This window comes from Poromitra crassiceps (assembly GCF_964638095.1).
Source record: "Poromitra crassiceps genome assembly, contig: HAP1_SCAFFOLD_2190, whole genome shotgun sequence".
Lineage (NCBI taxonomy): Eukaryota > Metazoa > Chordata > Actinopteri > Beryciformes > Melamphaidae > Poromitra > Poromitra crassiceps.
Genome location: NW_028150235.1, coordinates 1 through 14,139, shown reverse-complemented (window position 1 = coordinate 14,139; position 14,139 = coordinate 1). Strand labels below are relative to the sequence as shown.

The 14,139-nt window shown below is 40.5% G+C and overlaps 1 protein-coding gene across 1 annotated transcript; it reads right to left on the bottom strand.

Annotated features, from left to right (window-relative positions):
• Positions 1–6,038: 6,038 nt before the first annotated feature.
• On the bottom strand, positions 6,039–13,899 carry LOC310772178 (sodium/nucleoside cotransporter 1-like; the record flags this gene model as incomplete). The annotated part of the gene is made up of 15 exons (XM_083664617.1): positions 6,039–6,154; positions 6,283–6,381; positions 6,519–6,600; positions 6,707–6,907; positions 7,052–7,220; positions 7,856–7,986; positions 9,205–9,330; positions 9,535–9,615; positions 9,746–9,826; positions 9,934–10,008; positions 12,104–12,217; positions 12,516–12,657; positions 12,918–13,107; positions 13,301–13,392; positions 13,820–13,899. Coding segments are annotated over 15 exons (1,779 nt in total), but the record flags the coding sequence as incomplete, so codon positions are not given.
• Between the last annotated feature and the right edge of the window lie 240 nt (positions 13,900–14,139).

The following is a 14,139-nucleotide window of genomic DNA, read 5'->3' as shown; positions in this document are numbered from 1 at the left end:
CCGGGGGCCACTTTCGTGAAATGATAGAAGGCCAGGGGCACAGTTAATAAACAATCAATATACATTTTTCTGTAGCGGATTGTAGGTTTTTGGGGTGTCAGCCGGAGTTTAGTCTGACAATGTTGCGCACACCGGATAGTTAGTTAGGTGAAGTACATACATAAGTGCCTGGGTAGCGAGCAGACGGTGGTATTCGACAATTTAGCAGCTAAATCATAGATTATTGAAAGATAGTCCATATTCCAGACTGAAATGCTATAAGTATTGGGCAGGAGTATTGGCCAGAATGACATGAACATTTGGACACTTATTCAGCGGGTATCTTGCATGTTGCGTTCAGGTGCACTGTAAAAAAAAAAAAGTTTTTTTTGCAATTCCATCGCGGGCCACACAGACACACACTCAAGCCAGTTGAGTATCACTGGCTTAATCTGTTCATGTTCTGGTGCCCCCCCCCTTTTTCTGTTCTCCCCCCCAACCGCCTTCAAGTGGAGGAGATGAAAGCCAGGTAGCGCTGGCTATTGTTCAGGCATCCAGCCAAGACTGTGGGGTGTACGGCTGCTCCATCAAGAATGAATATGGGACTGACATGACTGACTTCCTGCTCAGTGTAGACAGTAAGTTACGCCTGGTGAGATCGAGTTTGAAATCTACATCTAATATGATCAATGTATTCTTATGACTGGGTTTTCTGTGTTACAGTTCTGTCTGAGATACTACTAAGAGACGATTTGGAAGGTAAATCTTCCATTTAGCTCTGTACAATATCAGCCCTGTTTTTCTTTGCTGTACACACATACTAATTGAATTCATTGTTTTGCACCTTGTTAGTTGGAGAAGAGATAGAGATGACCCCACTGCTGTTCAGCAAAGGCCTGGGCGACTCCGGCTGCTGGGGTGACAAGTTCTTTGGCCGCATCATGACCGAGGCGTCGAACATCGGGGAGGGCTGCGCTCACAAAGCCAGCAGGGTGAGGGTCATCTACGGCCTGGATCCGGTCTTTGAATCCGGAAGCAACTGCGTCATCAAAGTCCAAAGCCCCATTGCCTATGGGACCAAAGAGGAGAGTCACCTTGTAGAGAGAAACCTAGAAATTACTAAGAAAGTGAGTAGTACATTTCATGTACGGTACATCTTTCAACACACACAACTATGAGCATTTTCTCTCTGGTGCTATAATGCAAGACAAACTTACATTCATTAGTTTTCCTAATGTACAAGCCATTTAGTAAATTGGTTTTGTGATATAATAACTTGTTGGTTGCCTCTTGGTGAAGAGCTGATACTGTACATTTGAATAGAGTGCCTAGTGCCTTGTTTATTATAATTATTACAGTAAATTCACCTGACATAATAACTCCTTTGTTTTGACAGGAGTGCAAAATCCAAAACATGATTCGGGAATACTGTAAAATATTTGCTGCTGAAGCGAGAGTTATTGATAACTTTGGCTTTTCACTAGAGTAAGTAACACAACTAATGAATATATCTGTGACAAAAGATATTCTATACACAAAAAATAAAAATACACACACACATATACTGTATATATATATATACACAGTATATGTGTGTGTGTGTATTTTTATTTATATATATATATACTGTATATGGATATATATATATATAACTGCTTGTGCTGATTCTCTCATTTTTGTGATACCCACAGGGTAAATCCTCAGTACCTGATGTACCGTCCTGCGAACTCTGTGCCTTATGCCACAGTGGAGGCTGATCTAAACGGCGTCTTCCTCAAGTATTGCATGATAGATGCTAAAGGCAGGCTGATCACCCAAACCATTTCTGAGGTGGAGCAGAAATGCTGCACCTTCCAGCACTGGATCCATCAGTGGACTCATGGCAATCTACTGGTCACTCAGCTGGAGGGTAAGATTCACAGACAATGTTATCAAGAAAGCCCTCTGGTGGTCTGCGAAGGTATTGCAAGGGGCTGATTTTTTTTTGGGGGGGGGGGGGGGGTTTACCCATTGCTGATGGACAGCTCCTTGAAAAGTGTAACAGTGAAAATGCTGCAACATGTTTCAGATGCTGTGTTAGTGACTGTGGAAAATAACAAGTGCTCAAAAAGTTTTGAGATTTTCAAGTGGGCCCTGAGTTGCAAAAGGTTGGGAACTGCTGCTGTAGAGGGATCAGAAATGTTAATGATCTTTTGTGTGTGTGTGTGTGTGTGTGTGTGTGTGTGTGTGTGTGTGTGTGTGTGTGCGTGCGTGTGTGCGTGTGTTTCATAGGTGTTGGAGCACAGCTTACCAATGTTAAAGTTGTGACCAAGTCCAAAGGGTTTGTATATTAATCAATACATGCAAACACCATGTGTGATGTTTGTTAGTAGAATGGTCTGAATCAAAAAATGTCCTCTGTATTTCAGATATCAAGGACTTACAGAGGATGGCTCTCCTCAAGTCTTTGAACAGTTCTCGGCCCACCATCAGTGCAACTACTACTGTGGGCTTCTGGGCCTGCGCCCCTTTAAGACCATGGACAGTCTGCAGCAACCCACCAAGATAAAGGGCTCCAGGAGCCCGCTGCTCAACCGCAAGCAGGGCACAGGCTCCAGCCCCCAGCTGCAGCGGAAAGGAACAAACAGCCCTCAGATGTCCAGAAAGGCAACTTCTAGTCCAAAGGTGACCAGAAAAGCTCAGGAAGCAGAGGACAATAAATCAGATGCCAAACCCAAACCTACAGAAACTCTTGACGTTGTCCAAATGAGGTAGAAAAACAAGGACTCAATCGAACATAATTTTGTTAAAAAAATGCTTTAAATGTTTTTATGTCGTAATTTGTTCTTTTAAGTTACAAAAGCCAGCATGAACTTGAACCACACATAACAGATGGGAATAGAATGAAAGAGAAGTTAGAGGTCATTGACTTCCCTACCTGGGTTATGTGAAATTACTGTGAACCTCTCAGTTGCTGTTACTACTGTAAAACCTCCATCCCCAGATAGCTAGTTAACTGCTGAGCTAAATGAGACGAATGGGTGGAACAACTGTCCCACTCCGTAACCATCTTAAAGCACAGGAAGAGCCCACAGAGCAAATCAGTGTTAAAACTCTGAGCATATAGGGTCATGCCGGTGGCTCATCTGGTAGAACGCGTACCACAAAGGCTTTGACTTTTGTGCGGCCGACCCGGGTTCGAATCCAACCCGTGGTCCTTTGCCGCATGTCATCCCCTCTCCCCACCCTTCCTGTGTGCCCACTGTCCTATCCGATAAAGGCAAAAATGGCCGAAAAATAATCTTAAAATCAACATTATACATATACCCATGTTTATATAAGTCTACACACCATCAGAGTTAATTTACCACTTTTGATCATTTTGAACAGCCGCCCCAGAGCCATATCAGCTGTAAAAGTGGACAGACAACACTCCAAAATAACATTTACAACTGGAAAATTTGCTGTGTAGTGCTGCTCATTTATTTTTAAAAGGAGTCAACATTTTAATATTTTGACTTAAACAATGGTGGAGGATGACACATAATCTCAACCACAGAACAGTTCCAGTGTGATGTATCTATATTAAAAGCTGCAAGGAGTGTATTGTCTGTTATGTACATCTGTGATGTACAGTATGTGTCGAGGGCATAACATGGTTTTTTTCTGGACAATATTTATGCTTAGCCAATTTCTTATGCTTATGAGGTATTTGCGTTATGTCCCAAAATAGCAGTTGTGTTCATGCTATGGGATTATAGCACCATTTTATGTCAAAAATGTTTGTGTGCACTTTTTTTGCCACTACTGTTTAGTAGTTTTTAAAGTACTTTGTTATTATAGGAGTTGTGTACATACTTCAAAAGTCGGTCAATCCCCTTACTTCAGTTTCTTGATGGATATGTTGTTGAATGTAACTGACAAAGCAGTGAGCTTTGACAAAGTAAGAGGTTTACACAAATAAACTGTAACTATGGAATGTTCATGTTCACTGACATGCAAACACATGAGCGTTCACAGCAACTGGAAAGCTACCGAATGAGTTCCACAGTTACCTAACACGCTGGACCTGACCCATGGACTATGGGATAAAGACACCCTGAAGAAAATAACCAGAAGTGTAGATTCAGGATTTTCAGAAGCCCATTGCTCACTAAAGACCTACATGTCACTCTTATCAGCAATAGCTGATACAGTATACCAGTGGTAACCATACCATTCAAATAACAAACACGCCCTTGTAAGCAGATCTGTGCAATTGTGCATTGTGTTACCTAGCTAGCATTCATTTGAACAAGCATGGTTAAATTCCAACAGGAAGAATTTCCCTTTGGCAAATAAGGAAGAACTGCTTTACAATTCGGTGCCTTAATGGATTCTTGGTTAATGGGTAAAAAAAAGTCCAAATACTCCCTCTGAATCAGCCACTAGTACAAATAGAGTTTAACTTCAAATACTATTTACTTATTTGTGAAAAACAACCAAATCAAAAATGAGAAATAGACAGTTGGTTTTTAAGGTAATCATACTGAACAGCAGATAGTGAAAACATAATGATGTAAACACCGTAATGTTGAGGCATGTTGTCACACCAATAAACTCTAACTCTAATGAAAGAGAAGTTAGAGGTCATTGACTTCCCTACCTGGGTTATGTGAAATTACTGTGAACCTCTCAGTTGCTGTTACTACTGTAAAACCTCCATCCCCAGATAGCTAGTCAACTGCTGAGCTAAATGAGACGAATACTAATAAGCAAGCGAATGAATGGGTGAGTGAGTTAAAAACAGAAATAAGTGTGTTTTCACTGTGCACTGTCAATCTTTCGTATGTTATGTGTTAACTGTGTTATTTATGTCAGCTGATTTTTTTTTAATAATAAAAGTATAAAACATTTGTGTCCAAGCACATTTTCATTTCCAGAGGTTTTCACATTTTTCAAAAAGTATAATTTAAAGTATACAATATGCATACAATAGTAATATTGTATGCATAATTATCAATGAAGATTGACATACAAAGCAGCCTAATTACATTTTTATTTCAAACATTTACATTCACCAGAATGTTGATTTCCAAAAACTTCCTGAGGTATATTCTTCTTTTGCCTCTTTGGCTTTGAATAAAAGGCAAATTAATTTACAATACAGTATATAAAAGACAAAGAGTTATTTAAAACGTGTGTGTAGTAGTAGTCTATACATTTTTATATTGACATTGACAGACATAAATGCATGGTAAGATAATTTAATTATAAAAACACACTACAGTTACCGGTATTCATATGAAGCGAGGAATCTGTGTCCTCCGCATATTTCGAGAACCGTTCATCTGATCAACTTCACACTTTAAATAAATAAAAATGTTGTAGGCCTATAGCATTTTTCGCTACAAGTTTACAAAGTGCTTTACAATACAGAATAGTCGAAATATAGTACAAGAAGACAGGGTTAGAAAAAAATGCTTTAAAGTACCAAATAACAGATACAGCCAGAACCAATTAAACAAAGTAGAGGTAACACATCGAAAAAGTATCGTAAACAGACAAAAGGAAAGAGCAGGGGAAGTGGAATAAAAAGCTATGAAAAGGCCGTAATAGAATGTTTTAAGCTGTGATTTAAAAGAAGACAGACTTCACTTGCCTGAAATGTGTTTTAGGAAGGGCGAGATACATAAAGGATTTTTTTCCCCAAAGGATGCTCTACTTACAAATTGGCCTATCAAAAAGACCACAACATTTAGTGAAATAATCAGTGACGTTTGCTACTGTGTCCCATGGTTGATCAAATGAGGTCCCATTGTTTGCGCTGCAAAAGAATATTTATGAGATTTACATATGGCGAGCCAAAATAGCTCCATATCATCTGTTGCATAAGAGCAAATATCTAATTGTGCAAATGTAAAAAAAAAAAAAAAAAAAACTTTAACCCTGTGTGTAACTGATGTCAATGATGCAACAAATATTTCAAAGCAACAGTGCATATCTGAGTCATTTTTGCTTCTTCATTTAGTGTGAAGTTTGCATGGCCTCAGAAATACAAAAGTGATCTTAGTCATACTTTGTAATGTAAACATCCAAGCTTACCTAGTGAAGAGGTCACCGCAGCAGGTTTGAATATTGCCGGTGTCGCTGAAAGCAGACGACCCATAAGACCTGAACTCCGCCACGCAGTCAAGAGGAGGAACAAAGAGGATCCCTGAGAAACAAACGTTACAGTTACAGTTACAGAGCAATAAGTAACCTCCATGCATTATTCACTTAAAGCACATACTGTAAAGCCAAAATACTCAAGATTTCAGAAAAGTCATTTTAAAAGGTCCTTACCTGCAACGCAAGCATTAATGAGAGACACGCAGGTCCCCGTGAACAAGGCTCTCAGCACTAAAGACGAGACTTGACTTCTTTTGGATGGGCATATAGAGGCTTTGATCAAAGAAATAGCAGGTAGACATGAAACATACAGATAGGGACCCTTCCATATTCTTTTCCTACTAAAACCATACGGTAAATGCATGTATCCTGGGACATGACACAAGCTTTAGGGTTGGCACAATACTCACACAAGCCTCCGATCATAATGCCCAATGAGCTGAAGTTGGCAAACCCACAAAGAGCGTAAGTGCAGATGATTTCTGATCGGACCTGTAACAGGCAAAACCAAATCCACGTGAAGGTAATGCACAGAATACCATGCCACACCCACACATCACATTATGCCCAGCATATTAGAACACAAACTTTTACTCACTGATAGCCATTGCAGTTTATCGTCAATATATTGATCAATTGTGCCATTGAGCCGGTTGTCCATCAGTGCTGACAGTTTCTCATAGGCCAGAAACTCGTTGAGGAAGAGCTTTGTGCCAATTAGCTCCGCCACAGTGAAAGACTCTTCATATGGTATTCCCATCATGAAGGCCACGGGCATGAACACATAAGAGCAGAGCATCTGTGTGCAAAAAGAGACATTCATGTGGATATTGTTTGATTCAATTGTTAAATGTACAGTATGGCTTACGCATACAAAATCAATCATTGGACGGTATAATTGAAATGTCACACTTCATCATCATCAGCATTTCTAAAAACATACCTGGAATGTGATTGAAGGATATCCTACCATCCCACCAAGCCATCTCAAAGATGCATTTATGAACTCCAGGATGGCGAGAAAGGCAATCAGATTGGCAGCAATGTTGGCAACAAGAACTATTGAAGCAGATGCCCCACTACTAGCAGCTTCCAGAATGTTCTGTTCATCACTAGGGAGTGGGAAAAAAACTTTGATGAAACACCACTGACATAAAAAAGATATATGGAACGAGCTATCCCATTGATTTTGGGCTCCCGTTTTGAGTTGAAATGGTGGCTGTCGCCATCTTGATTTTTCATCAGCAGAGTAGGAGGGAATGGGTTGACTCCTTGCGCAGCTCACGTGAGATGGGGGGGTTTCCCAGAGCCGCAGCTCCACCTGCTATTGGTCCGTGATCGGCAAGCTGTGCGATCACTGGCCAGGCGACCTGTCAATCACCCCCTTTTCTATCATCTATTTTACTCCAAGCGGGTGAGTTATTTAAAAAATTAGCCGCATACAGTTGTTATGAAAAGGTGAAATTAGCTATATAGACCAAAACCGTGTTAAGGACCAGGCTGTCAAGATGCTTAATCACTGTTACAAAGTGGGGCATTTTAACATGGGGATGAACGGAAACGACAGGACTTCTGAGCCCTGCCTCATGTGGCCATTCGAGGAATTACAGCTTTCAGGGTTACTTCCTGGTTCTTGTGGGAAAACCTTGTGCCTTGCCCACCACACACAAAGGTTAAAAAGAAACAAACAAACAAACAAACAAAAAACATGAAAGGAATGAGAAGGGAGAGAGCGCTATATACATACCCACAAGCCACTTTAATATTCTTGTCTGACTTGAACTTGCTCTCCTTAGTCTCGGGGTAAGACAGCTTGGCGATGGCCAAAGCACAAGGAGCAGCCATCACCGAGGCTGATATCAGGGAGCCTGCATCAATCTGGACAATATTAAGAAATGTCATCATTTACTTTATGATGGAGTTGGTGTAACGGTCAGCAGCAGACACAATATTTGATATTCCATGTGATGTGGAGATTTGGCATCCCATCGTGAAGTAATAATGTGCGGAAAAAGAGGAAAAACATTTTCCAACAAGGAGCCAGGTGCAACTTTTTGATGCAAGGGACAATTTGGATGTCCCTTGGATGTACGTGTAAACCACACTGTCTTCTGTTTTGTGTTCTTATGCTGTGTGTGATGTACGTGTAAACCACACTGTCTTCTGTTTTGATGTCTTTGCTGTGTGTGATGTACGTGTAAACCACACTGTCTTCTGTTTTGATGTCTTTGCTGTGTGTGATGTACATGTAAACCACACTGTCTTCTGTTTTGTGTTCTTATGCTGTGTGTGATGTACGTGTAAACCACACTGTCTTCTGTTTTGTGTTCTTATGCTGTGTGTGATGTACGTGTAAACCACACTGTCTTCTGTTTTGATGTCTTTGCTGTGTGTGATGTACGTGTAAACCACACTGTCTTCTGTTTTGTTTTCTTATGCTGTGTGTGATGTACGTGTAAACCACACTTTCTTCTGTTTTGTGTTCTTATGCTGTGTGTGATGTACGTGTAAACCACATGTCAGTGAAAATTATTGATTGATTGATCGATTGATTGTTGATCATTATTGTCTGTGTTCAGTGTCGGTGAGTGGCCTTCCCCATCGGGGATGTGCTGTAGTTCCAAAACATCATTAAAAAACATCATTAAGATGAATCATCTCTGCTTGCTGAGCTTCAAAGGCCTTCAGGCATGTGAGGGAGAGAACGTCCAGGTCTGCTTGACCAGAGTGAGAGTTGAATCCTCCTGATGAGGTGATGGAACTTTACAGCAGACTCCGGAGGGTGGGGGCCAGCCACTCCTCGTTATGAGATATAGATATGAGTTAGCTTTTGGGGGCACTTGTTCTGAAACTTCCAATCGAGTGTGACTCTCTGTATACAGACAGACCATTACTTGGAAATAAATCCTCCTTTGTTCATTTCAACGAGCAACTGATTAATTGTTTCAAACAACAAGCATTTTTTGCCATTACACACACTGTCTTGTTTTGTGTTCTTATGCTGTGTGTGATGTACGTGTAAACCACACTGTCTTCTGTTTTGTGTTCTTATGCTGTGTGTGATGTACGTGTGATGAGATAACAGCTTCAGCTCACCCCAAATGAGATGAACGCCCCCATCACACTCCCTGCGATTGTGGCAAATCCCCCGACCATAACAGCATGGACCTCCGATTCGGTCATGTCCTTCAAATAAGGTCGAATCAGCAGTGGCGCCTCGGTCTAAAAGGACATCAAACATTGTGAAGACGGGGCAACTAAGTAATCGTACATTTTATTTTCTATTGCTGCAGTTACTATGGATAGTATTGACAGTAGTATTCATCCTGCCGGCTGAAGCAAATGCAATAGAATGATTCCTGCTCATGAAAATGTTGGCAGACTGGGACTTCAAGATAACGCTATATCAAGCCTTGCCAATAATACCTGTCCAATAAAGATGTTTCCTGCAACACTCAAGGTCTCTGTGGATGAGGTTCCCATCGTTATCTGCATAACCCATGAGATCTGCGTGGACAAAAACACATGGCTCATAGTCAAAATATGTCACAGAAGAGATATGCATTGCAACACCCACCCAGGCTTACTGTAACACACATGATGCTGCTAAGTACACGGTTAAGGTTTAATGCTTCACCTTCAGGATGAGCCACTGCATTAACCCAAGAAAGTAAAGGACTGACATCACGCTACTGAAGAACACCACGATGGGCAGAGCCTGAGGAAGAAGACGTGAGACTAAAGTTAAACACGTCCAATTTCAATCGGTCGTCATCTCAATTTAAGAGCCCATATTTCACACATGATTATCACTCACGCACTCACTTGAAATGCAAAGATGTCGTTGATTAGATCTCCAAAAACAAACGATGACCCTGCTTTTGTGTAGTCAAGGAATATCTGAAATCATGAGAGGGAAATATTAGGATTGTTACTGCTGCTTCTGTCTGGATATCATTCGTTTATGACACACACAACTACTCATTTCTATTTCGCAATAGCAAGGCATGGGACTACAGCAAAGAATGACAGACAGTAGATGTTGAGTTATGATGTTGAGTGATGTTGAGTCATGTCTGACTGACTCAACAGTCAGACATGACTGACTGAATCACAAACAACGCCTTCATGAGGATACTTTGATCTGATAGAAGAGTAGAGTGCACGCACATCCAAAAGTCTATTTCAACAGATGCTGGAAAAAATGAAAAAACTTTAGAAGCATCCTAAGATGCAACGTTTTGACCCTCACGGGTCTTCATCAGGCAGTACCAGTACCAGTACTGCCAGATGAAGACCCGGGAGAGTCGAAATGTTGCATCTTTGTAATTAAAAACTCACCGTGGTTGCCTAAAGCTGCTGGTGGTTTAGATCTCCCAAATGTGAAATGGTATCAGGCAGCTGCACATTTAAGGTTTATGGCTGAGTGGCTGAGGGGAGACCAGTCCTCTATATGGCTAGATGTTGAAGCCGCTCAGTGTGATTGTCCGCTCAGAAACCTGTTATTTCTTAGAAACCTTGCTTCAGTAAAAAGCCTGTGTAAAAACCCAATTGTTATTAATACTCTAAAGGCATGGAAATTGGTTAGATCGATGGAGGGCCGAACCAAACTAACATCACCTCTTACTTCAATTCAGGGGAACCCTGACTTCCCTCCAGGTCTTAGTGACCTTGGTTTTAATATTTGGAAGGATAGGGGGCTACTAGTTTTAGGGGATTTATTTGATGGCCCTACCCTGATGTCCTTTAACCAGTTACAGCAAAAATATAATTTGTCACACCAAAATTTCTTTCGGTTTCTGCAGGTGAGGGACTTCATACTCCGGCGTACAACATTAACAACAAATATAGAAGCCTCTGAGGTCAAAAGGGTACTCTCACTTGGTCCAAGTAAATGTTTTATTGGTTTTCTTTATAGCTTATTAAGGTCTACCTCTACTCTGAACACTCTGGCCACCAAGCAGATATGGGAGAGGGACCTTGAGGTGGAGATTGATGACGAGGACTGGTGTGATATATTTGATAATGCCAAAAGAATTTCTGTGTGCAACAGACTGTGGTCGATGCAGCTAAGAATTATACATAGATTGCAAATATCACCCAGCCTTCGTCATAAAATGAATGCTAGCCTGTCTCCCCTCTGCCTTAAGTGTAAGATAGAGGTGGGAGATCACTCACTGCATATGGTCATGTCCTAAGATAGAACGATACTGGTCAGATATAGTGCAGCAGTTGAGTGTCATCTTTGGTGTGGAGTTGGACCCAGACCCTGTCAGCCTTATTCTTGGTCTTCCCCATAAGAAACTTGTTTATAAACATCACAAACGGCTATTTAATTTATTAACTTTTGCTGCTAGAAAAAATATTATTTTATTTTGGATTAAAGACAAACCTCCAACAAAGAGGAACTGGCACCAGATAATTATGCAGCTTATGCCTCTGGAGTTCATGACGTGTATGCTACACTCAACAACAAATGTCTTTTATAAAGTGCGGGAGCCCTACCTGAAATATATCGACCCTAACTTAGCAGAGACACTGACTATTGGATACCTCAACCGAAGTGATACTGCCACCTGAGTACTGCCTTTTGCCTTGAACATCTAATTTAATTTAATTTATTTTATCGTATTCTCATTCATCTGTCCATCCTTTTCTTCATTGTTGTCCACATCTATGTCTTTGTGAAGTGTTTAAGCTGCCCTGTCTTTTTGTTTTTGTTTTCTGTCTTTGTCATTGTCTTGTCTTGTAAAATTTGAAAATTGAATAAAAATATTATTGAAAAAAAACAAAAACTCACCGTGGGAACTTCTAAAACAGTGAGCGGATTTTTTTTTCCTTTTTCTTGATACTTTGATCTGATTCATGTCATACTGTATATGGGTCATGAGTAAGGCTGGATACACCATAATAAAAGTGGGTGTAACCATGAATGATCTGCTCAGTTCAAGAATATTGCCCTCTGGCAGTTCAGTACTAGTTCCCACAATAATACCTGCACTTGTGTTCCAAGCCATTCGAAAGCTATGAATCCTGGGTCTGTCCTTATAATGAAAAGGCCCAGACAGAACTGCAAGCCGAGCCCCCAAAAGACAGGCCTCCATGACACCTAAAAGAAAAGATTCAAAAACAAAAGGGGAAAAAATTTGATGAAGAATTTGACAATTTTACTTGCAAAAAAATATATGCAAAAGCGCATATCAGGGAGTCTCCATAAAACTGTGTGCCGGTACAAGGAAGTGCTCCTTGTAAACGTTAGGGTGAAAGAGGTGCAAGGCCAAATGATATCCAAAGTCTCAGGAAAACAGACAAGAGATCACTTGAGAGATAAGAGCAGAGTGTGTTTCGAAACAGGAGTTAACGGTAGGACTGGTTTGTGCTCAGATAGCGACTGGCCTCAAACTCACCTGTTTGCGATGAGCAGAGAAGAGGAAGATCAGCAGGAGGAATGCACACACACCCGCGAATGAGATCAGCTGCTCGGGTCGTCTGCTCGTGTCGATGACGAGCCACACCACGAGCAGGACCACAACCAACAAGATGAAAACCCTACGAACAGGCACGGGCGCGCACACACACACACACACACACACAACATAGACACAAACACACACACACACACACACACACACACAACATAGACACACACACACACACACACACACACACACACACACACACACACACACACACACACACACACACCCCACATTCACGTTCAATAGAGATTATATGGACACCTAAACAACTGTCATGTCAGCTAATTGCCATGTGAAGCCAATGCAAGTATTGATATAGCATCTACTCACCATTTCATCCATTTCAAGTTGGATCTGAAGCATCTTGCTACAGGTTTGAAACACTGGCTGATGCTATCTCCCTTGTAATGCTTCAAAAGATCGTAGGCTTTCGACACAACTGCCACACTGGTTAAGACCACAAGAGCAATGGCCCTCTGGAAATCCAATACACACGCAGCGATGAAGTAAGCCACATAACCTGCACAACAGAGATACAGTGTTTGATCAGATATGAACACACAACAGAGGGAAAATAATGTCCAAGGAGTCTCACATAATGCTTTACACACTTCTTAATTGGCTCATTACTTCTGCTTTGTAATATTGTCTTGCTTCATAAAAGATACAGAGTTGCAAAATAGCTTAACGCATGGTCAGACAAAAAGAATTACCTGCTCCAAGTATGCCCAGAATGATATATTTGAAGGTTTTTGAGTGATCCTTGATGTAATCCTCTGCGATGGTAAATGGCTTGGAAACGTGGCTGACATGCAGAACAAATTAGAGGTTAGTTGTCACTGTGTATTACCAAAAATGTATATAGCCTATATACAGTATACAGTATGCTATAGCTTTTTGGTGATTGTTTTTGTATACAATTAGGTTAAAAATCTAATTCTGCATAAAATATTTTCCCTTTTGGGAAATTCAAACTCTTGTCTTTATTTTATCCTGACAGATTCCATTGTCAGTAGCTTTTGTAGATGTTATAGTTTTATTGTCTGTTTTCTTTCTTTTTCTAAAATATGATAACATCTCAACCATGTGCACCATATCTCTGATATATAACAGTTCAGCATTTCAGCAATGCAGTGCACCCGCTGTGATAATTATTTGTAGTATGCACCTTCACATAATAGCATCACTAATTCTGTTACAGAAGACAATCACTTAAAATTGAGATGACAAACCTCAAGTATGATCCCAATCCCTTTTTAGACTCCTGCCTTTGGACGCCACTACTATCAGAGATAGAGGCAGCAGCGTCCTCCTAAAAATAAATAAAGAAAGAAAGAAAGAAAGAAATACATAAATAAATACATACATACATACATACATACATACATACTGTACATACAAATACGTACATACATATTCATTACATACATACATACATACATACATACGTACATACATACGTACATACATATTCATTACATACATACATACATACATACATACATACATACATACATACATACATACATACATACATACATACGTACGTACA